Source organism: Chiloscyllium plagiosum, unplaced genomic scaffold, assembly GCF_037043375.1.
Source record: "Chiloscyllium plagiosum isolate Xiang-an unplaced genomic scaffold, Cpla_swu_hap1 HiC_scaffold_10, whole genome shotgun sequence".
Lineage (NCBI taxonomy): Eukaryota > Metazoa > Chordata > Chondrichthyes > Orectolobiformes > Hemiscylliidae > Chiloscyllium > Chiloscyllium plagiosum.
In genome coordinates this window covers 17,624,947-17,647,241 of record NW_028270148.1, presented here as the reverse complement: position 1 = coordinate 17,647,241, position 22,295 = coordinate 17,624,947, and the positions used below count along the sequence as shown (strand labels likewise).

The 22,295-nt window shown below is 41.8% G+C and overlaps 2 protein-coding genes and 1 long non-coding RNA gene across 11 annotated transcripts in view; 1 reads left to right on the top strand and 2 right to left on the bottom strand.

Moving 5' to 3' along the window:
- The window catches only part of arv1 (ARV1 fatty acid homeostasis modulator), a 44,802-nt gene extending 42,417 nt beyond the window's left edge, over nucleotides 1-2,385 (bottom strand). For 2 of the 4 annotated variants that reach the window (XR_006312433.2, XR_006312434.2), the window contains exon 1: nucleotides 1,817-1,986. Coding sequence is in view for 2 of the 4 variants with exons in the window: in XM_087991164.1 (XP_087847290.1) it covers nucleotides 1,817-1,909 (93 nt within the window). In the remaining 2 variants the exon portion in view is untranslated. Of the gene's footprint in view, nucleotides 1-1,816 lie in introns of all 4 variants that reach the window. The other 2 variants (XM_087991164.1, XM_043695416.2) reach the window with 2 other exon arrangements.
- The window catches only part of ttc13 (tetratricopeptide repeat domain 13), a 66,350-nt gene continuing 46,146 nt past the window's right edge, over nucleotides 2,092-22,295 (top strand). For 5 of the 6 annotated variants that reach the window (XR_015758356.1, XM_087991162.1, XM_043695414.2 and 2 more), the window contains exons 1-3: nucleotides 2,182-2,382; nucleotides 17,581-17,675; nucleotides 19,883-19,958. Coding sequence is in view for 5 of the 6 variants with exons in the window: in XM_087991162.1 (XP_087847288.1) it covers nucleotides 2,193-2,382; nucleotides 17,581-17,675; nucleotides 19,883-19,958 (361 nt within the window). In the remaining variant the exon portion in view is untranslated. Of the gene's footprint in view, nucleotides 2,383-17,580; nucleotides 17,676-19,882; nucleotides 19,959-22,295 lie in introns of all 6 variants that reach the window. The other variant, XM_087991163.1, reaches the window with a different exon arrangement.
- On the bottom strand, nucleotides 3,259-22,184 carry LOC122552633 (uncharacterized). Its single transcript, XR_006312435.2, has 3 exons — nucleotides 21,400-22,184; nucleotides 21,192-21,316; nucleotides 3,259-3,681 (listed from the first exon to the last, which is right to left on the bottom strand). It is a non-coding gene; the product is annotated as an uncharacterized LOC122552633 (long non-coding RNA).

Sequence of the window (22,295 nt, the reverse complement as noted above, 5' to 3'; positions counted from 1 at the left end):
CAGATATCCAAACCCAATCTAGTCCCACCTGCCAGCACCCGGCCCATATCCCTCCAAACCCTTCCTATTCATATACCCTTCCAAATGCCTCTTAAATGTTGCAATTGTACCAGCCTCCACCACATCCTCTGGCAGCTCATTCCATACACTTACCACACTCTGCATGAAAAAGTTGCCCCTTAGGTCTCTTTTATATCTTTCTCCCCTCACCCTGAACCTATGCCCTCTAGTTCTGGACTCCCCGACCCCAGGGAAAAGATTTTGCCTATTTATCCTATCCATGCCCCTCATAATTTTGTAAACCTCTATAAGGTCACCCCTCAGCCTCCGACGCTCCAGGGAAAACAGCCCCAGCCTGTTCAGCCTCTCCCTATAGCTCAAATCCTCCAACTCTGGCAACATCCTTGTAAATCTTTTCTGAACCCTTTCAACTTTCACAACATCTTTCCAATAGGAAGGTGACCAGAATTGCACGCAACAATGGCCTAACCAATGTCCTGTACAGCCGCAACATGACCTCCCAACTCCTGTACTCAATACTCTGACCAATAAAGGAAAGCATAGCAAACCCCTTCTTCACTATCCTATCTACCTGCGAGTCCACTCTCAAGGAGCTATGAAGCTGCACTCCAAGGTCTCTTTGTTCAGCAACACACCCAAGGACCTTACCATTAAGTGTATAAGTCCTGCTAAGATTTCATTTCCCAAAATGCAGCATCTCGCATTTATCTGAATTAAACTCCATCTGCCACTTCTCAGCCCATTGGCCCATCCTGTTGTAATCTGAGGTAACCCTCTTCACTGTCCACTACACCACCAATTTTGGTGTCATCTGCAAACTTACTAACTGTACCTCTTATGCTTGCATCCAAATCATTTATGTAAATGACAAAACGTAGAGGACCTAGCACCGATCCTTGTGGCACTCAACTGGTCACAGGCCTCCAGTCTGAAAAACAACCCTCCACCTCCCTCTGTCTTCTACCTTTGAGCCAGTTCTGTATCCAAATGGCTAGTTCTCCTTGTATTCCATGAGATCTAACCTTGCTCATCATTCTCCCATGGGGAACCTTGTCGAACACCTTACTGAAGTCCATATAGATCACATCCACTGCTCTGCCCTCATCAGTCTTCTTTGTTACTTCTTCAAAAAAACTCAATCAAGTTTGTGAGACATGATTTCCCATGCACAAAGCCATGGTGACTATCCCTAATCAGTCCTTGCCTTTCCAAAGGAGGCTCACTGATGATGTTGGTGACAAAACATCTGATAGCAAACCTTCCAGCTCAGCAAATAAACTTACAATTTCTCATGTTATAATTTAACCTTTTGTGTTTTCTCAAACACCTGTCCAATACAACATCTTCTTTAAACCTGGAAAAGACCATGTAGAGTGCAATGAAGAAGCAGTGAGGAGAATGGTAGGTCTCTGTTCCTACTTCTTTTCCTATTGTGACCCCCTTTTGAGGCTTTCACATCATCATAAGGAAGATGGGATTAGAAAAGGGAACTGGGTATTGTTGGCATGAACAAGATGGGCCGAAAGACCTCATCTATTCTGTATAATTTATTTGGTTCTAACTTCCCTGAGCCAGAACTGTGAGGGATTGGTGTTCTGTGTTCACATTCGTGCAGTACCCAGAATTGTTATAACTTAATCAGAGTTCCATTTAGGGTCCCATCCTGGGGAAGTCCTACGTGGTGGAAATGGGATCCTTCAGCACACATGATGGACTGAGTGGCTTGTTTTACAAGGTAACAATTGTATCTGATTCTAGAGACGTTATTTGAGGATGGGTAAGATTCTGCACTTACACAAATGGTTATCTTGATGATCCCGTGGCTGTAGTCCCTATGAAGTTCTTGTGCCTCCTTATTACATTCGACGCACCGATAGCATGCCGCCATTCTGACCAACGGCCGTTCACTTTTAAAAACCCAAGCGCGAGGCCCAGACCTTCTCCTCACACACACCCCAGTTCCTTACCGTTGCCAGGTTACCAGGCCGGCGTGACGCTCCGGCGGGGTGTTCGCGTGTGAAGACGTCATCCAGGGCCTGTCGGGAGATGTAGTCCTCCCTCGGATTGAACAAACCAATGTCTCACCCGGTAGAACTACATCTTCCAGATTGCAGCGTTTCCCACCTCCACCTCCTTGTACGTTTTCCCAAAGAAGCAGACCCGCAAAAAAAATGGCAGCTGCCAGTCAGTCAGTTGCGGCGGCCGTTGTTGTTACTCAACTTTTATTGTTTTCCCAATGCCGCTCGGCCTGGGCAGAGTACTTTTCTTCGCTTTTGTCCTTTAATAGCAATAACCATCTGCAGAAGCAAGGCTGTGTCATGCAATCTGAATTTGGAAACTCTGAAGACTTCGTGGAGTGCGGTGAGAGATTGACTTTATTTTTTTATTGCCACGTCCTTTTTTTTTGTACAGTATGCTGTACAGTGCAGTTTTTCTGACTTCCGCATCCGCGGTCAGGATAGGTACCTGCTAAGTCACTGTGACGATTGGATCCATGTGGGGTTTATGGAGTTATTTATTGAAAAAATGTGTAAATGCGAAGCATTCTGAATGGTCTGAAATCTCTAAACAAAAACATGATTATTATAAAAACTGTTTATAGGCTTCTCTTTTGACAATGACGAATAGTTCAGTATTAATGACGGCTCAAGGTGTACTGTCATCTGTTCTTAGTACACTGCTTATTACCCTACGTATCGCAAGCACAACAGTTTGAGCCTTTAATATACTAAATACGAATTCAAAGTTCTTCACGGGGGGTGGGGGAGAAGGGTAGCCATGAAAAAAATGCTGGAGGTGACCAGAAGCTTATGCGAATAGATTTTGTGAGGGATTTTGAAGGTGAGGAAGGAAACAGGAAACTTCAGGCGTTTACAAAGTGAGGTCAGTGAGGCTAGCTATGGGTGATTTAAAAAAAAATCAAGAACTGGCCATCAGAAAAATTCGTCATGACCTCATGGTTCAATTGGAATCCTTGATAACTTTTTGGCATCTGCTGTTAGGGTATTGCGGGGTTTGAACAATGGTTGTATTGATCCTGAAGACATTAAGCTGAAATATGTACGCTTGGAATGCTAGGAAGAATAGTTCTAATTTTGTTCGAGATATGTTTGTCTCTACTGTCTTAAAAGAAGACTGATATAATTGCTGTACTCCTGTACTGGAAATGTAACTATTTGTAAACGTCAGTATTGTGGGGAAGGACATGTTTGTCAAATTTATTTACTGCCCCTACAGTCAATAAGTCTGTCACCTGTTTGGTGTCTACACCCAAGCAGCACCAAATTCACACAAAAATGTTTATAAACCATTGTTATTTGTTCAATTTATAAGTTCATAAGATAAAGGAGGAGAATTAGGCCATTTGCCATTATATTGGAATAAGAAGGTACTATCACTTTTAAATAACCGAACTGTTCTGAAAGTGATACAATGACCTATTTATATAACTTCTCAAGTTTCTCTGCCTTTTGTAGTTACAGTCATGGGATTTTTGTTTTGCCCACTTTATCTGGTATGCAGGTTCACTCCAGTATGTGTCTCTTTCCTGCGCAAGATCACAGGACAGCCATCAGACATGAGAAACCAGTCTGTTTTGCCTTCTCTAAGCAATTGAGTTGCCTTCTTGCCATCTTGATTGTGTGTGTTTCCTGGAACATTCTGCATCAACACAAAAAAGAAAGACTTGAATTTGTATTGTGCTTATTGCAATCTAAGGATAGCTCAAAGCACTTTAAAATGATGAACACATTTCGCAAGTTAATGTTGGAACTGTAGCAGTCAAATTAAACATAACTAGGCCCATAAACAACAATGTGATAATGACCAGATGATCTGTTTTACTGAAATTGATTGAGGGATAAATATTGACCATGTGTGGGAGAGAATATGTCTCTGCTCTTCTTCAAATAGTGCTATAGGATGTTTAATGTCTGTCGAGCGCACCAGAACAACTGTGTAATGTCTCACCTGAAATATACCTAGTAACGTAATGGAGCATGAGGGGCACCCTTTTTTGTTTCACACTTTTCATTTTGCTTTCTAAATTAGCTGAAAGGAGATGTGCAAGCATAAAAATAAATTGCTTTCCATCTAACTCCCCCATGACGAGTGCTTGGCTCCTTATCAGTATCCCCCACAGTAACCTCAAATTTATGTCATAATGATTTGGTAATATAACTCTGCATTTTTGGCACATGTTGCCCATCTTGAAATGCCAGGAAGTGGTTGCTATTGATTTTCATGCTGTGTGATCTATATCCCATTGTATTTAATTCAGCACCATTCATCAGTTGTACTGATCGAGAGATTTCTGTCCAAACTGTTTATCCATAGCAATATCTAGAGGTCGTGGTTCATACCAACAGTATTCTGGCCATATCCTTTTGGACCAGGCTGTAAAGAAGTTGTTAAACATCTCAATGTGGGTTAAATTTGTTGTACGTAAATCAAAGATTTACTCCCACCACTCTCAGTATCAAGTTGTGAAACACTTCTGTGACAAAAAGGCAGGAATGGGTATTTGATATTTAAATCCATGTTTGCCATTGCCTAATTGCCAGTGGCTATCTTGTTTGAGTGTCATGATTCGGAGATGCCGGTGTTGGACTGGGGTGTACAAAGTTAAAAATCACACAGCACCAGGCTATAGTCCAACAGGTTTAATTGGAAGCACACTAGCTTTCGGAGCGACGCTCCTTCGGGTGATAGTGGAGGGCTCGATCGTAACACAGAATTTATTGCAAAAATTTGCAGTGTGATGTAACTGAAATTATACATCAATTCTTCAATGTATAATTTCAGTTACATCACACTGCAAATTTTTGCAATAAATTCTGTGTTACGATTAAGCCCTCCACAATCACCTGATGAAGGAGCATCTCTCCGAAAGCTTGTGTGCTTCCAATTAAACCTGTTGGACTATAACCTGGTGTTGTGTGATTTTTAACTTTGTTTGAGTGTGGTTGTAATGGTAAATAGATAAGTGGTCTCTTAGGAGTTGGCACAGTTCTCATTCGACTTGCTTGATGCTGGAAGTTTGTAATTCAGCTAATCTTTTGTAGATTCAGTTGTGCATTAGCTGAGTTGGACACTATTGTAGTTATCAAGGAAATGGTTGTTTAAGCAGGCATTGCTGCAACATTGGGGGAACCTGGAGTAAGCTAGTCACTGGATTTCTCTTGTCTCGATCCAGGTAACTCTGTCATTTAGTGTTCCAGCTGTGATCTCGGCTGAATAAGCAGCAGGAAATTGATCAGATGCTCTCCGGTATGATGCCTGAATTCAGTTAATTTATCTTCAGTATCACTGCACAAATTTATGAGCTCTCTGAATGTACAAATAAGGAACATGAGCAAGCCTTTCAGTCTGTAATGCTATTATATAAGATAATGGCCAATCTGATTTTAACTTCAATCTACATTCCTCCATACAGTGAAATCTTTCATCTCCATGGTAGTCACTAATTTATCGATCACTGCCTTAATATTTAAAGTTTCTGCATCTACTGCCTTTTGGGCCAGGGAATTCCAAGGACACTCAATGTTTTTCTCATCTGTCTTAAATGGACGAATCCTTATTTTGAAAATATGACCCCTAGTTCTAATTTCTGCCACAAAAGGAAACTTATTTTCCAGTTTCATCCCATCATGTCACCTCAGGGTCTTTTATGTTTCAATGAAGTCATTTCTGATTTTTTGTAAACTCCAGAAGATACAAGCCATGGCTGTCTAAAATTACTTAAAAGGACATCTACTTATTCTAGCTATTAGGAGAAAATGAGGGCTGCAGATGCTGGAGATCAGAGCTGAAAATGTGTTGCTGGAAAAGCGCAGCAGGTCAGGCAGCATCCAAGGAACAGGAGAATCGACGTTTCGGGCATAAGCCTGAAGAAGGGCTTATGCCCGAAACGTCGATTCTCCTGTTCCTTGGATGCTGCCTGACCTGCTGCGCTTTTCCAGCAACACATTTTCAGCTCTATTCTAGCTATTAGTCAAGTAAGTCTTCAGTCAAGTGCTTCCAACACATTAAATTCATTTTGTAAGTATAGTGACCAGTACTGTTACACAGTACCCCAGATGTGGTCTTACCAATGCTCTGTGCAACTGAAGCATGAATAATAAAGGATACAGGGAGGAATTAAGTACCACCACTCTCGCTAAAGAAGTAGATTTAGACAAACCAATGGGGCACAAAGTAAATAAGTCCCCTAGCCCTGATAGCTTGCATTCTAGAATCTTAAAATAAATAGCTACAGAGATAGCAGATGCATTGGTTGTGCTTTTCCAAAGTTTGCTGGATTCTGGAGAAGTACCAGAGAATTGGAAAATTTCTACTGTGACACCCTTTCTCCGAAAGGGAGAGAGACAAAAAGCAAGTCATGATAGGCCAATTAATCTAACATCTACTTTTAGAAAAGTATTGGAGTCCATTATTAAGGAACTAATAGCAGAACATTTTGAAAACTGTAATCTAATCAAGCAGAATCAGCATGGCTTCACAAAAGGGAAATCATGCCCAACTAATTTATTACAGTTTTCCAAGAAAGACTGAACCAGAGTGGAAAGAGGGAAGCCTGTAGGTATGTTGTATTTGAACTTCAAGAAGGTGTTCAACAAAGTTCCTCTGAAAAGGTTAGGTTGAAAGATAAGAGCTCATAGTGTTGGAGGTAGTATATTGGCATAGATAGAGAATTGGCTCTTGGAAAGGGAACAGCAAGTTGGGATAAGGAGCTGTTTGCAGATTGATGACCTGTGACCAGTGAGGTTCCAAAGGGATCAGTGGTGGGACTGCATCTATTGACAGTATGTATTCATGACTTGGCGGAAGTGAATGTATGGTTGTCAAATTTGTAGATGACGCAAAAATAGTTGGAAAGGTAGGTTGGAGTAGGATGCATGGATCACAGCAATTCAGGCAGCATCCGAGGACAGGCATAATCCTGATGAAGGGCTTTTGCCCGAAACATCGATTTTGCCTGTCCTCGGATGCTGCCTGAATTGCTGTGCTCTTCCAGCACCACTACTCCAGAATCTGGTTTCCAGCATCTGCAGTCATTGTTTTTACCTGGAGTAGGATGCAAACAATTTAGCGATATTGATAGATTAAGTAAGTGGGCAAAAAGTTGGCAATTGGAGTAGAATGTGGGAAAATGCCAAGTTATTAATTTTGGAAGGGTGAGCAAAAGAACAGAATATTATTCAAATGGGGAAAAATTGCAACACAGGGACTTGGGGGGTACTTGTACATGAAACATGGAAGGCTAGCACACAGGTGCAGCAGGTAATTAGTAATGGTCGTGGAACATTGGCTCTTATTTCAAAGGAGTTTGAGGAGAAGAGTAGGGAAATCTTTCTGGAACTGTACAAGGTACTGGTAAGACCACATTAGCAGTACTGAGAGCAGGTTTGGTCCCCTCATTTAAGGAGAGATATTGTTTCATTGGAAGTTCAGGAAAGAGTCACAAAGATGATCTCTGATATGAGGGATTGTCATATGACTAAAGGCTAAACAGGTTGGGACTCTACTCATTGGTGTTTAGTAGAATGAGAGGCAATCTCATTGACACATACAGAATTCTTAAAAGTCTTAAGGATCTTGACAGGGTAAATGCTGGGAGGGTGTTTCCCCTCATGAGGAAGTCTTGGACTGGAGGGCATAGTTTCCCAATAAAGGGGAGCCAATTTAAGACTGAGATGAAGAATTTCTTCTGAGGGTTGAGTATCTTTGGACTCCTTGCCACAGAGCGCTATGGAGCAGAGTTCTTGTGTGTATATATAAGGCTGAGATAATTAGATTCTTGATCAGTAGGGGAATCAACGGTTACAGGGAAAGGGCAGGAAAGTGGACATAAAGAATGGCAGTTTAGCCATGATCCTATTGAAAGACACAGCAGGCTCGAGGTGCCAAATGGCCTACGCCTGTACCTATTTCTTCAGTCTTATAACCTACTCTTGCATTCAATCCTGTTGCAATAGAACAGAACATTCTTTTGGCTTTGCTAATTACTCGCTGTATTTGCATACTAACTATCCGTGATTCATACACCAGACACCCATATCTCTCTCCATCTTGAAGGCCTGTAACCTCTCTCTATTTGGATAATATGCTTTTTATTTATCCTCTGCCAAAATGGACAATTTCACCTATTCTCACATGATGCTCCATTTGCCAGATCTTTACCCACTCACTTAACCTGTCTATGTTCCTTTTGTCCTCTTTACAACTCACTTGTCTGCCTATCTTTGTTTCATCAACAAATTTAGTTGTCATACCTTCGGTTTGTTCATCCAAATCACTTACATAAGTTGTCAAGTGTTGAGGTCCCAGCACTGACCCCTTTGGCACACTACTTATGGCATTCTGCCAGACTGGAAAAAAATCCCATTTACTCCTGCTTTCTTCTTCCCGTTAGCCAGCTCATCTTCTATCCATGCCAATATGTTACCTCTAACTTTTATTTTCCACAATAACTTTTGATATGGTGCCTGATCGAATACCTTCTAGGTAAATCTAAGTACAGTGCATCTACTGGTTTTATTTTATTCACAACAGAAGTTACTACTTCAAAAAACTTCAATGAATTAGTTAAATCTTAGGTAGTTAGGATTTCCCTTTGACAAAACCCTGTTGACTCTGGCTGATTAGCTTGAACTTATTCAAATAGCCTGTTGTAATGTCTTTAATAAGAGCTTCTAATTTTGTTTTCTGTGGTAGATGTTAAGCTAGCTGGCATGTAGTTTCCTGCTTTCTGCTTCCCTCCCTTTTGAATAAAGGAGATAGAAAAGATATTTTCCAATCCAAAGGAACCTTCCCGGAACCTAGCCAATCTTGGAAACTTAAAGCCAATGGATTAACTATTTCACTAGTTGCTACTTTTAAGAACCTAGGATGAGTTATGTCAGCATTCAGGACTTGTCAACTTGTAGTTCCAACAATTTACTCAGTGTAACCTTTCTCCCTTTCCCTTTCAATTCCTGATGGACAGCTATTTTCGGGGTGTTACTCCTATCCCCTCTCGTGAAGACTGGCACAAAATATATGTTCAATATGTCTGCCATCTCTTGACTCTTCATTACTAAATACTCAGACTCATTTTCTATAACACTGACAGTTACTTGGTTAACTTTTTTAAATGTCTGAAGAAACATTCCCTTTTTTTATTTTTGTCTAACTTTCTCCCATACTCAAATGTTACTGTCCTAACTTATCTTTGAGTAATAGTGTCATAGAGTCATGGAGATTTACAGCATGGAAACAAACCCTTCGGTCCAACTCATCAATGCCGATCTAATCTAGTCCCACCTGCCAGCACCTGGCCCATATCCCTCCAAACTCTTCCTATTCATATACCCATCCACATGTCTTTTCTTTGAGTTTGATACTTTCTTTGACTTTTTTTGTTAATCACAGTTGGTGGATCCATCCCTTAGAATCTTTCTTATTTGTTTAAATGTATCTATAAGCGATTTCTGGAATGTACCCTTAAATGTTTGCGACTGCATCTCTGTTGACCTGTCTCTTAATCTAAATTGCCAGTTTACTTTAGCTAACTCTGCTTTAATGCTGTCATAATTACCCTTGTTTAGATTCAAAATATTCTCCTTGAACCCACACGTTTTTCTGTTAAACTATATGTGAAATTCAGTCATTTCATGTTCGCTGCTGCTCAGGGCCAGTCTTACTATGAGGTCAGTAATTAATCCTGTCTTGTTGGACAAAACTAGTTTTTGTTAATTGTTCCTAAAACCTGAATTTGGGTAAAGGTGTGTCCTGGTTTGATCTCTTTGGATCTTTCTTAAAACAAATGAAATCAATTATTCACTAAACAAATGAAGGCCAAGATTCTGCAGTTGAAACAAGAATTTTTACCAAAGAAGGGTCAAATAAAGCAAATGCTAAATACTACCTCAGTCATCTGTACTCTAATACTCAGAATTAACAGAAGTTAAATATGACTTTGTTGTCTGTTATCAACTATAAATTACTTATTAAATGGCAGATACAACTGAGACATTATTATAAATGCAGTCCGTTTAGTCTATAGGTTATCGATATCCACCACACAATTCTTTCAAACATTCTGTCTTCGTCACAAAGAATTTCAGCTTCTCTCTCTTATGATCAAGCCTGATCCCAAGTTGATAGCAGTGCACAACCAATCAGACTTTCATACAGTTCATCATCAAAAATGGCACAGGTCTGCAGAACGTCCTTAACGGTGTCTGCATGACATGGATCCAACAATGTTACTTCTTGTAACAGAAACACGTGTATATTTCTTTCTTCTCAGTTTTTGGAACTACCTGCTGGAGATTGTACTGCACCCCTGGACTCATTCGTTTCAACTGAGCTTGAATTAATTTATGTCCTATTTTATGCTTATTGCCAGATTCAGTCTCCTGAGAAGTTTTAATTTCTTTATAAACTGAAAGGGTCAGTTTTCCCCTTTTTCCCATTTTGGATCCCCATTTCAGTTGTGGTCAGTTTCAAAAAACAGACAAGTCTCAAAACTAAAGATTCCATCACAGCACCTACTGTCAGAGAGAAATCAGGTGTACCGAAGCCACCTACATGGGTTTCTCAGTTTGGAAATGCTTCATTAATAATGTGTCTCAGTGTCGTGTTCAAGTCAGCTGCCTGAAAACCAACAGTGCCTTGCAATCTTTTTTCAACACCTACTATCTTCAAACATAAAGTTAAAAATCACACAACACCAGGTTATAGTCCAACAGGTTTAATTGGAAGCACACTAGCTTTCAGAGCGCTGCTTCTTCAGATGGTTGTGATCTTCAAACCCGATCATATCTTCAAACCTGTCACTCTGCATTCTTCAAGTCTTATTGTAGAAATTGAGCTCCAAGTATAGGCTGACACTCTGCATGATAATTACTGAGGGATTGCTGCAATCTGAGATGGTATTCAGCCAAAGGTCCCCTTTGCAGGTGGCATGTGGACATCTGGATAACACGAGTGAGGAAATCATCTAGCAGTTAACCCCTAATGAATGAGTTATCCAGCATTATACACCGTGCTGATTATGACATTGTGCAGTGTGCAAATTGTCTGTCCCATATCTTGAATTAGAATGATTATTAAGCTTAAAAAGAGAGGGTTATTGTGGAGCAGTAGTAATGACCCTAGGTTGAGGCTAACGGGCCTGGGTTTGTGTCTAACATGCTCTCGAGAGGTGTGCCATAATACGTTTTAACAGGTTGATTTAAAAAAAAACTCAAATTTTAACAAGTAGTTAATTGCCTATTAAATGCTTGGGAGTGTTTTCTTCTAAAAGCATTGCAGGGGTTTCTACATCCCAAGGAATGCAACATTAAGAGGACAGTTTACCACTACCTTCTCCAGTACAATTAGGGATTGGCCAATAAATGCAGGGCTTACAGGTGACGTCCAACTCCTACAAACAAAAAAAGTAATTTCTCATAACTTCTGTTCAGCGTGTGAACCGAGACAGCATTAGAGGGCAGAGTTGAAAAGTGTGCCAGGCAGCATCCGAGGAGCAGGAGAATCAACGTTTCGGGCATAAGCCCTTCTTCAGGAATGAGGCTGGTGTGCCAAGCGGGCTGAGATAAAAGGTGGGGGGGGGGGGGGGGGGGAAGAGGAATTTGGGGGAGGGGCACTGGGAATACGATAGGTGGAAGGAGGTGAGGGTGATAGGCCGAAGAGGGGGTGGGGGGCGGAGAGGTCAGGAAGAAGATTGCAGGTCAAGAGGGTGGTGCTGAATCCGGGGGTTGGGACTGAGATAAAGTGGGGGGAGGGGAAATGAGGAAGCTGAAGAAATCTACTTCATCCCGTGGGGTTGCAAGGTTCCTTGGCGGAAGATGAGGCACTCTTCCTCCAGGCGTTGTGTGGCCAGGGTCTGGCGATGGAGGAGGCCAAGGACCTGCATGTCCTTGGCGGAGTGGGAGGGGGAGGTGAAGTGTTCAGCCACGGGGCGGTTGGGTTGGTTGGTGCGGGTGTCCCAGAGGCGTTCCCTGAAACATCCCGCAAGTAGGCAGCCTGTCTCCCCAATGTAGAGGAGACCACATCGGGTGCAGCAGATACAGTAAATGATGTTTGTGGAGGTGAAGGTGAATTTGCGATGGATATGGAAGGATCCATTGGGGCCTTGGTGAGGGGGGAGGTGTGGGTGCAAGTTTTGCACTACTTGCGGTTGCAGGGGAAGGTGCCAGGAGTGGAGGTTGGGTTGGTGGGGGGTGTGGACCTAACGAGGGAGTCGCAGAGGAAATGGTTTCTCCGGAACACTGATTGGCATGGGGAGGGAAAAATATCCCTGGTGGTGGGGTCTGTTTGGAGGTGGCGGAAATGAGGGAGGATGATACGATGTATCCGGGGGTTGGTGGGGTGGAAGGTGAGGACCAGTGGGGTTCTGTCCTGGTGGCGATTGGAGGGGTGGGGTTCAAGGACGGGAAGTGGAGGAGATGCGGTGGAGAACATCGTCGACCATGTCGGAGGGGAAATTGCGGTCTTTGAAGAAGGTGGCCATTTGGGCTGTTCGGTAGTGGAATTGGTCCTCCTGGGAGCAGATGCGGTGAAGGCGAAAGAATTGGGAATGTGGGATGGTGTTTTTACAGGGGGCAGGGTGGGAGGAGGTGTAATCTCGGTAGCTGTGGGAGTCAGTCGGTTTGTAGTACATGTCTGTGTTGAGTCGGTCGCCCGAGATAGAAATGGAGAGGTCGAGGAAGGGGAGGGAGGAGTCTGAGACGGTCCAGGTAAATTTGAGGTCGGGGTGGAAGGTGTTAGTAAAGTGGATGAACTGTTCAACCTCCTTGTGGGAGCACGAGGTAGCGGCAATACGATCATCGATGTAGCGGAGGAAAAGGTGGGGGATGGTGCCAGTGTAGCTGTGGAAGATGGACTGTTCGACATATCTGACGAAGAGGCAGGCATAGCTGGGGTTAATGTGGGTGCCCATGGCTACTCCTTTGATTTGGAGGAAGTGGGAGGATTGGAAGGCTACTCTTAACAACTTCTCCTTCCAATCCTCCCACTTCCTCCAAATCAAAGGAGTAGCCATGGGCCACAGCTATGTCTGCCTCTGTCGGATATGTCGAACAGTCCATCTTCCACAGCTACACTGGCACCATCCCCCACCTTTTCCTCCGCTACATCGATGATCGTATTGCCACTACCTCGTGCTCCCACAAGGAGGTTGAACAGTTCATCCACTTTACTAACACCTTCCACCCCGACCTCAAATTTACCTGGACCGTCTCAGAATCCTCCCTCCCCTTCCTAGACCTCACCATTTCTATTTCTGGATTAGTGGTGCTGGAAGAGCACAGCAATTCAGGCAGCATCCGAGGACAGGCAAAATCTAGCACCACTAATCCAGAATCTGGTTTCCAGCATCTGCAGTCATTGTTTTTACCTCTCCATTTCTATCTCAGGCGACCGACTCAACACAGACATTTACTGCAAACCGACCGACTCCCACAGCTACCTAGATTACACCTCCTCCCACCCTGCCTCCTGTAAAAACACCATCCCATATTCCCAATTCTTTCGCCTCCACCGCATCTGCTCCCAGGAGGACCGATTCCACTACTGAACAGCCCAAATGGCCTCCTTCTTCAAAGACCGCAACTTCCCCTCCGACGTGGTCGACGATGCTTTCCCCCGCCCCTCCAATCGCCACCAGGACAGAACCCCACTGGTCCTCACCTTCCACCCCACCAACCTCCGGATACATCGTATCATCCTCTGTCATTTCTGCCACCTCCAAACAGACCCCACCACCAGGGATATATTTCCCTCCCCACCCCTATCAGCATTCAGGAGAGACCACTCCCTCCGCGACTCCCACGTCAGGTCCACACCCCCCACCAACCCAACCTCCACTCCTGGCACCTTCCCCTGCAACCACAAGAAGTGCAAAACTTGCGCCCACACCTCCCCCCTCACCTCCCTCCAAGGATCCAATGGATCCTTCTATATCCGTCGCAAATTCACCTGCACCTCCACACACATCATTTACTGTATCCACTGCACACGATGTGGTCTCCTTTACGTTGGGGAGACAGGCCGCCTACTTGCGGAACGTTTTAGGGAAACCCTCTGGGCCAACCAACCCAACCGCCCCGTGGCTGAACACTTTAGGGGTTAAGAAGGTTTAGGGGTGACTTGATAGAGGTGTACAAGATGATTAGGGGTTTAGATAGGGTTGACCATGAGAACCTTTTTCCACGTATGGAGTCAGCTATTATGAGGGGGCATAACTTTAAATTAAGGGGTGGTAGGTATAAGACAGATGTTAGGGGTAGATTCAGCGAATCGTGAGTTCATGGAATGCCCTGCCAGTAGCAGTGGTGGACTCTCCCTCTTTATGGGCATTTAAACGGGCATTGGATAGGCATATGAAGGATAGTGGGCTAGTGTAGATTAGGTGGGCTTGGATCGGCGCAACATCAAGGGCCAAAGGGCCTGTACTGCCCTGTATTTTTCTATGTTCAACTCCTCCTCCCACTCCACCAAGGACATGCAGGTCCTTGGCCTCCTCCATCGCCAGACCCTGGCCACACAACGCCTGGAGGAAGAGCACCTCATCTTCCGCCTAGGAACCCTCGAACCACACGGGATGAATGTAGATTTCTCCAGCTTCCTCATTTCCCCTCTTCCCCCCCCGCCACTTTATCTCAGTCCCAACCCCCGGATTCAGCACCGCCCTCTTGACCTGCAATCTTCTTCTCGACCCCTCCGCCCCCCACCCCCTCTCCGGCCTATCATCCTCACCCTCACCTCTTTCCACCTATCATATTCCCAGCGCCCCTCCCCCAAAGTCCCCCCCACCTTTTATCTCAGCCCGCTTGGCTCACCAGCCTCATTCCTGAAAAAGGGCTTATGCCTGAAGCGTCGATTCTCCTGCTCTTTGGATGCTGCCTGGCCTGCTGCGCTTTTCCAGCACCACACTTTTCAACTCTGGTCTCCAGCATCTGCAGTCCTCACTTTCTCCTAGCATTAGAGGGCAACCAATGGTACTAAAAGTTTCATTTTCTCTCCACTTTCATTTATAATAGAGCATACAGTTTGTTCTTTTCAACCTGCTTCACATTAATTCTGAGTGAAGGACTTTTTAAAAATATAGATTAGCCTCTTAAAATGTTCAGTCTTTTAATGGAGTTTCACTTGTATCAATAATGTTCTACTTAATTGTTAAACTGATCCCAGTTTTAAACATTTGAGGCACATGGAATTCTGGACAGTATAAATGGGGGCATGAGAACAAGTTCACCATAATTTCCTTTTTCTTCATACACCATTGGTTCATCCTCACATTGGAGAGTTGTCCAATTCTGGGCACTATACACTAGGGAGGATGCAGAAAAATTGAGGATGGTTCAACGAATAAGAACTGAGTTACATGGATTGGTTGGAAAAGCTATTTTGTTCTCAAGAATAGAAGGTCGGGAGAAGATTTGATGGGAGTGCTCAAAATTGAGGGATCATGACAGAATATGGATAAAATCTCTTATTGGTCAAGAACTGACACCAATTCAAAGCGGTTAGCAAAAGAGCTAAAGTGACACTTCTTACAGTCTGTAGTTATGCTCTGGAGTCGTGGCTTTCAAAAAGAACCACTTAATTATCAAAAGAGAAAATATGCAGACTACAATATTCAGACAGCAGCGGGGCTAGCTGGACAGCTTTTGCAAAAAGTCTGCACTGGCACAGCAGATAGAATGGCCTACTTCTTTTGCCATTCTATGATTGTATGAAACAATGACTGTTGTTTGATATTTTAAAATACTGTGGAAATCTGAAATAAAAATTCAAAATGCTGTAAAAACTCTGCAGATGTGGTAGCAACTGTGGGAAGAGTGAATTTGGTTCTGAAATAGTCATGCTGGACTCAAAATGATAATTCTGTTTCTCTGTCTGCAATTGCTGCCAGATCTGCTAAGTTTTGCCAGCACTTTCAGGTTTTGCTACACAATAGTAGTTCATTTGCTGCTCAGTATTTTCAATCATAAGGCAATATATAAATAAAAGATCTTCAAATAAAACTAAAGATATTTAAATGTCGCCTATCTTGTGGAAATATTTTCGCGTGTAATCATTTCAATCTGTAAAATAGCAAATTTTTAAACTTTGTCCCTATATTGCTACCATCTTATCATACTAATTTAGATTGAATTGCTTTGCACAATGATTTACCTTGCAGTGACAGATTTGATAAGAGAATAACATGGCATGTACCAACAGCACCCTACAAATAGCAATGCAAGTAATGTGGCATTGTTTGAAGAGGGAAATTTGATCTCTTGAGTTTGTAATATGGAACTCTAGTATTCAGATGACCAGTCAAGGCAGAGTTCAGTATCTCTGCTTAATGCCTGATAGTGAAATCAGCATGCAGTACTGTCCTAATCCATGAAATTGGAGTCGTACAGCACGAAAACAAGCCCTTTGGCCCAACTTGTCCATGCTGCCCAGCTTTTCTAAATTGAACTAGTCCCATTTGTCAGTTTGACCCATTTCCCTCTAAACCCTTCCTATCTATACATGTGTCCAAATATCTTTTAAATATTGTATTTGTACCTGCTTCTACCCCTCGTTCCATATATGTACCACAGTCTGTGTGGAAAAAGTTGTCCTGCAGGTCCCTTTCAAATCTTTCCCCTCTCTCCTTAAACATATGCTACCTTTTGGGCTCCCCTATCCTGGTGAAAAAACCTTGGCTATTCACCTTATCTATCTATGGCCCTAATGATTTTATAAACCACTGTAAGGTCACACCTCAGTCTTTTACTCTCCAAGGTAAAAAAAAACCAGTATATCCAACCTCTTCTAATCAGTCAAACTTCCAGTCTTGGTAACATTCTTCTAAATCTTTTTTGCACCCTTATCAGGTTAATAACATGCTTCCTATAGCAGAGCGACCAGAACTGTGTGCAGTGCTCCAAATGTGTCCTCACCATTGTCTTGTATCACTCTAACATGACATCCCAACTCCTGCACTCAATTCTCTGATCAACGAAGGCTATTCAATCCATGATTTTGATAATGAATATATTGGCCTACATTCTACATCATAGCTCAATGAAGACTTTATCAAACAGATTTTTCAGATCTACATTAACTCAGTGCTTTTGGGGTGTATTTTCTCATGCTTGTGGTCTTCTGTATATCGAAGTAACCTATGGAGCAAATATTTAAAAACCAAAAGAATTGCGAATGCTAGAAATCAGAAACAAAAAAGAAATTGCTAGAAAAGCTGAGCAGGTTTGGCAACATCTGTGGAGAGAAATCAGAATTAACACTTCAGGTCCAGTGACCCTTCCTCAGAACCCCCAGCAGTTTGTCATTGTTGTGAACAAATATTTAAAATATATCGGAACATTTTAAAAAACTTTGAAATAAAAAGAAAGTGGAAGAGCTAATTGGAATTATGCAAAATTCAGTCAATGCTTATAAAATTAAGAATGTTTTTCAATTATGTGCCTTTCATTGGGCGGAAGGCTGAGATTAAAATTGTGAAAATAAAGCAAAAAAGGTTTTAATGTACTGAATGATTTACTAAGAGGTTTGCTTTGCTTTATGTTTTAGAGTCTTCATTTTTGAATCCTGAAGATACAGACTGTATCCCGAGTGGGGCTCCACCATGTGAACCAGTGTTAACCCTTGATACAGAGAAAATTCTGGTACGTTATCCTGTTCCTTTTAGAAATCTCATGGATACAGTAAATACATTGGTGATTACGATTGCATGTCCATTTTATTATTTTGAAATAAAGATAACTTCAGTGTTAAATACTGGCCAAATTTGTGAAGAGTATTATTAATTATTTTGTATCTAGTGTTTCAAATTTACAATAGGTTGAGTTATAAAACACCCAATGAAAAAGAATTGAGTTAACTGGATCAATTTCAGTCTTAAAATCTCTTCATTTTACGACTAACCTGATATTTGATTGCAAATTCATATTATGAGGAAATAGTTTTGTTTTCCCAGCTTTGTGTACTGTTGAGTGTAGCAAGTGTCAGAATTATTCACACTTATTTATAGCTTTTTTTGTTTTTAATCCTAAAAGCATTGGATTTTTCAGGGACCAAGCATAATCAAGTCTGGGACATATTTTAAGGAGCTATTAAATATTTTCGTACTAAGTATCATGGGATACTTGCAATGCAGAAGAACACCTGGTTCAACTCTCTACAAGACCAATTCCACTTGATGCTTTCCTTGTCTGTCATCGACAATCCTGCAAATTTGTCCTTTTCAGATTTTATCCAATTCTGTTTTGAAAACCATGTTTGAACCCAATTCCACAAAATTGAGGCAGTACATTCCAGATCAGAGCTATTCGCTGCGTTAAAAAAAAATGTTTTTCCTCCTGTGGCAATTGCTTCTTTTACCAAACATCCTAAGTAAATGTCATCCCAATATTTCCACCAGTGGGAATAGCTTACATATCTGGTCTGTCCAGACTCCTTACGATTTTGTGTGTCCTATCTATGTCAAATCTCTTCTTGGCCTTCTCCAAAGAGAACTACCCAGCTTCTATAATCTATTGTGTAAATGAAAATCCTCATCTTGTGAATCTGTTCTGCACCCTCACCGATAGCTTCACATCAATAGTGATGTCCAGAATTAGAAATACTGCTTCAGTTGAGGCTGAGCCAGTTTTATAAGAGTTTATCTTTTCGTCTTTTTGTACTCTGTACTCCCATATCTAAACTCCAAGATCCTTTATATATATTCATTTGCTCGTTCAACCTGTGCTGCCATCTTTGTATATATACCACTAGGTCCCTCTGCACTGGCATCCATTTTAAAATTATATGTTTTTCTGTATTGCCTTTCCCCGTTCTTCTTTCTAAAGTTGATCACTGGACATTTGTATGTCCATTGCAGCAACTTGGCCAAGTCCTTTTAAAGGTCTACACAGTCTTCCTCAGTACACAATACTTCCAAGTTTTGTCATTAGTAAATTTTGAAATTGTACCCTGTATATCAAGAGGGGCAAGGGTCATAACACTGACCCTAGGGAACTCCAGTTTAAGTCTTTCTCCAGTCCAAATAGTAACCATGATCTCCTACTGTTACCTATCATTTAACTAATTTTATGTCCATTTTGCTGCTGTCCCTTTTACTTCATGAAGTTGCCAGAAATTTTTGAGGGAGCAGAGGAATTATTCGAAAGTAGTGCAGTTCACTGTGTGATACCAATTATTTCAGGACAGAAAATCTTCCAAAATTGTAATAGTTTCCAATTGAATATAGATGGGCATGTTTTAACAAATGATTAAAACTTGTTTGCTATTGAAATCTTTTTGGTAATATGGGCTTCAAAGGGATTAATTAGAACCCATCTCTCAACCATCCATGTTCAACTGACAATGCAAATCCTGTGAGGAGCTCCTTCTGGTCTGACAGTTCTGTTGAAGAGAGTTTGCTCACTTACTCCCCTTAGCTTTGCAACTGACTGGGAAAACTAAGAAGCCGCTTGAGAGAAGACATAGAATTCTTTCTTTGATTTTATAGGTTGTGTTTGGCAAGGGGCAGAATTTTTGATGTCCAACAGCTTATTTAGAATTGTCAACAGCAATTGGTAGGGGGAGAAAAATCAAATCTGTTACTTTGGAAACAGAGATTAATTTATACAAGAGTGTTCAACAGGATTTCATCATAAATGACCTCAGTTGAACTACATTGAATTTTTATCAAAGCAAACAAATATAAGATTCTGCATGTAAGCAAGGCATCTGGACTGCATTCTTTGAGGAGAATTGATAGCAGTATTGGGCAGAAATTGCTCCTTAATTTATGGAAATGATTTACAGTTAAAACATATTTTGCAGTTTGTTGACATATTCCCTGCACCAATGCATTGTTTCTCAATTTCAGAATCAAGCTAAAACATTAGCTGAACAAAAGAGATTCCCTTTTTCAAGTATTGATGAGAATACAAATGAAGAGTTGGGTATGTGTTAGTTTGTTGGTTGTATCAGTAGCTTTTAATTTGGATAAAGTCAAGGAAAAGACATGATTTAAGCTTGTCGTGTTTCCCACTGTAGTGATAATTGTAGGACCTGCACCTGACAGGCATGAGTGTTGTTCCATCGCTGACTGTTGGAAAGGTGCAAGAGCAGGCACAATCTTCCATTAGCTCCTGCCACTTGTGAGAAGTGCTAGGAATATCTCACTAACCTAATCTGTATCTGTACTAATTTTTGTCAAATCAGCTTGTTTGAACATGTTACTTTGAGGCAGGTGGGACTTGAACCTGAATCTTTGGGCTCAAGGTAGGGACAATCCTATTGCACCTCAAGATCCCCTAAAATATTTTGTCGAAAAGTTCTTAGATGCTGTGTTGAATACTTTCTAAGTGTTATTTTAGTGTTATTAAACACTTAATGGAGCAGGTATAACTTGGATCCAGGCCACCTACCTCACAGGTAGGGAGTCTACCACTATGACACAGAATCCCTCGTTGGATAAGAACAAAAGAACATGAGAAATACAGCAAAGGAACAGGCTCATCAGCCCTCCAAGCCTGTGTCAAGCATCATGCCCTAACTAACTAAAACTGTCCTGCCCTTATTCGGTCCGTATCTCTCAACCCCCCTGTTACCCCCCCCCCCCCCCCCCCCCCCCCCCCACCCACCCCCGGCCTGCATTTGTGTAACCATCCAGTTGCCTCTTAAATGTCGCCAACATGCCTGCTTCCACCACCTCTTCTAGCAGTGCGTTCCACACTTCTACCGCACTCTGCGTGTAAACCTTCTCTTGCATATCTCCCTTAAACTTTTCCCCCTCTTACTTTGAACCTGTCCCCTTTGTAACTGCAACTTCAAACCTGGGAAAAACCTTCTGACCTTATCTATGCCTGTCATAATTTTGTAATCTTCTATCAGGTTTTTTGTCAGCCACTGTCTTTCCAGTAAAAACAATCCTAGTCTTCTTAACCTTTCTTCATAGTCAATGCCCTCGAGACCGGACAATGTCCTGGTGAACCTTCTCTGCACCTTGTCCAAAGCTTCTATGTCCTTCTGGTAGTGTAGTGACCAAAACTGCACATAGTATTCCAAATGTGGCTGAACAAGGGTTTTATATTATAGCTAAAAAAGAGAGTTCATCAGATTAAATAGGCCCTAGTGGGAACATTTATTTATAAATATTTTCAATTAATTTATTCAGACATGTTATAACACACCTTTTGGAGCAGATAGGACTTGAACACAAGCCTCCTGGCTCAGAGGTCGAGATATGACCACTCTGCCACAAGAGCAGTTGCCCCATTTGGGTTCAGCTGTGCTGTCGTTGTTCACTGTTGATCATCTGTGATACATTTGGACAAATGATGATTAAAAAGTTGCAGAAACCATGACGCAATTAGAAAGAAATGTAGTTTTGCAACATACCTTTTCTCTTTGCTCACTTCCATCTCTGTAATCTCTTGAAGGATAGTTTCATGAACACGGGTCACTTTTTGATGTCTGTCCCAAGTGGCCAATGCTAACATTTGAACCTCAGCAGTGAAGCCTATCTAGTTGAGCTACTTGAGGTACCAAATGTATTCATTAGCCATGTTGCATTTACATCCTTGTTGAGGTTGTTAGATAGTGAACAAGAAGCATTGCTCCTCCCTTAACTTGGCAATCAAAGTTGGCATTGTTTCTGTTGATCAGCCCTCTGCATGAGAAAGGAAGTAAATCTTAGACTTTTGTATATTGCATTCAATGAATGAATGTTGCTATTAATGGCTTTTCCGATCTGACAGACATAAAGAGCTCAGTATTTTGTTTGTTTTGAATATGTGAATATTAGTGACTTTGTTGGGATGTTGTCTACCTGTATTAAGCCTGTGTTTCCAGAACACACTGAAATTGCTCAATTGATGACTGTGACAGCTGTTAATATTTACTTGTAGTTTTTAAACAAGGTGCTAATCTTGAATTCATGTGTGTTAAATACTCCTCCCTCATGCATTGCATTCAGTAAGCTAGCTATATCGGTATTTAATTGCTTAAAAATAAAGATGAAATAAGCTTTAAATATAATTATTATTTTAAGACATAGGAGTGGAAATTTGCCATTCAGCCCATTGTGTGTGCTACACCATTCAGTGGGATCATGGCTGATCTGATAATCCTCAACTCCATGATTGCCTTATTCCCACAACCCTTGATTACCTCACTGATCAGAAATTTGTGTAGCTCGGCCTTAAATAGGTTTAACGAATCAGCCTCTTAAAGCATTCTGCAGTAAACAATTCCATAGATTTCCTACCCTCTGAAAGAAGGAAATCCTCCCCATC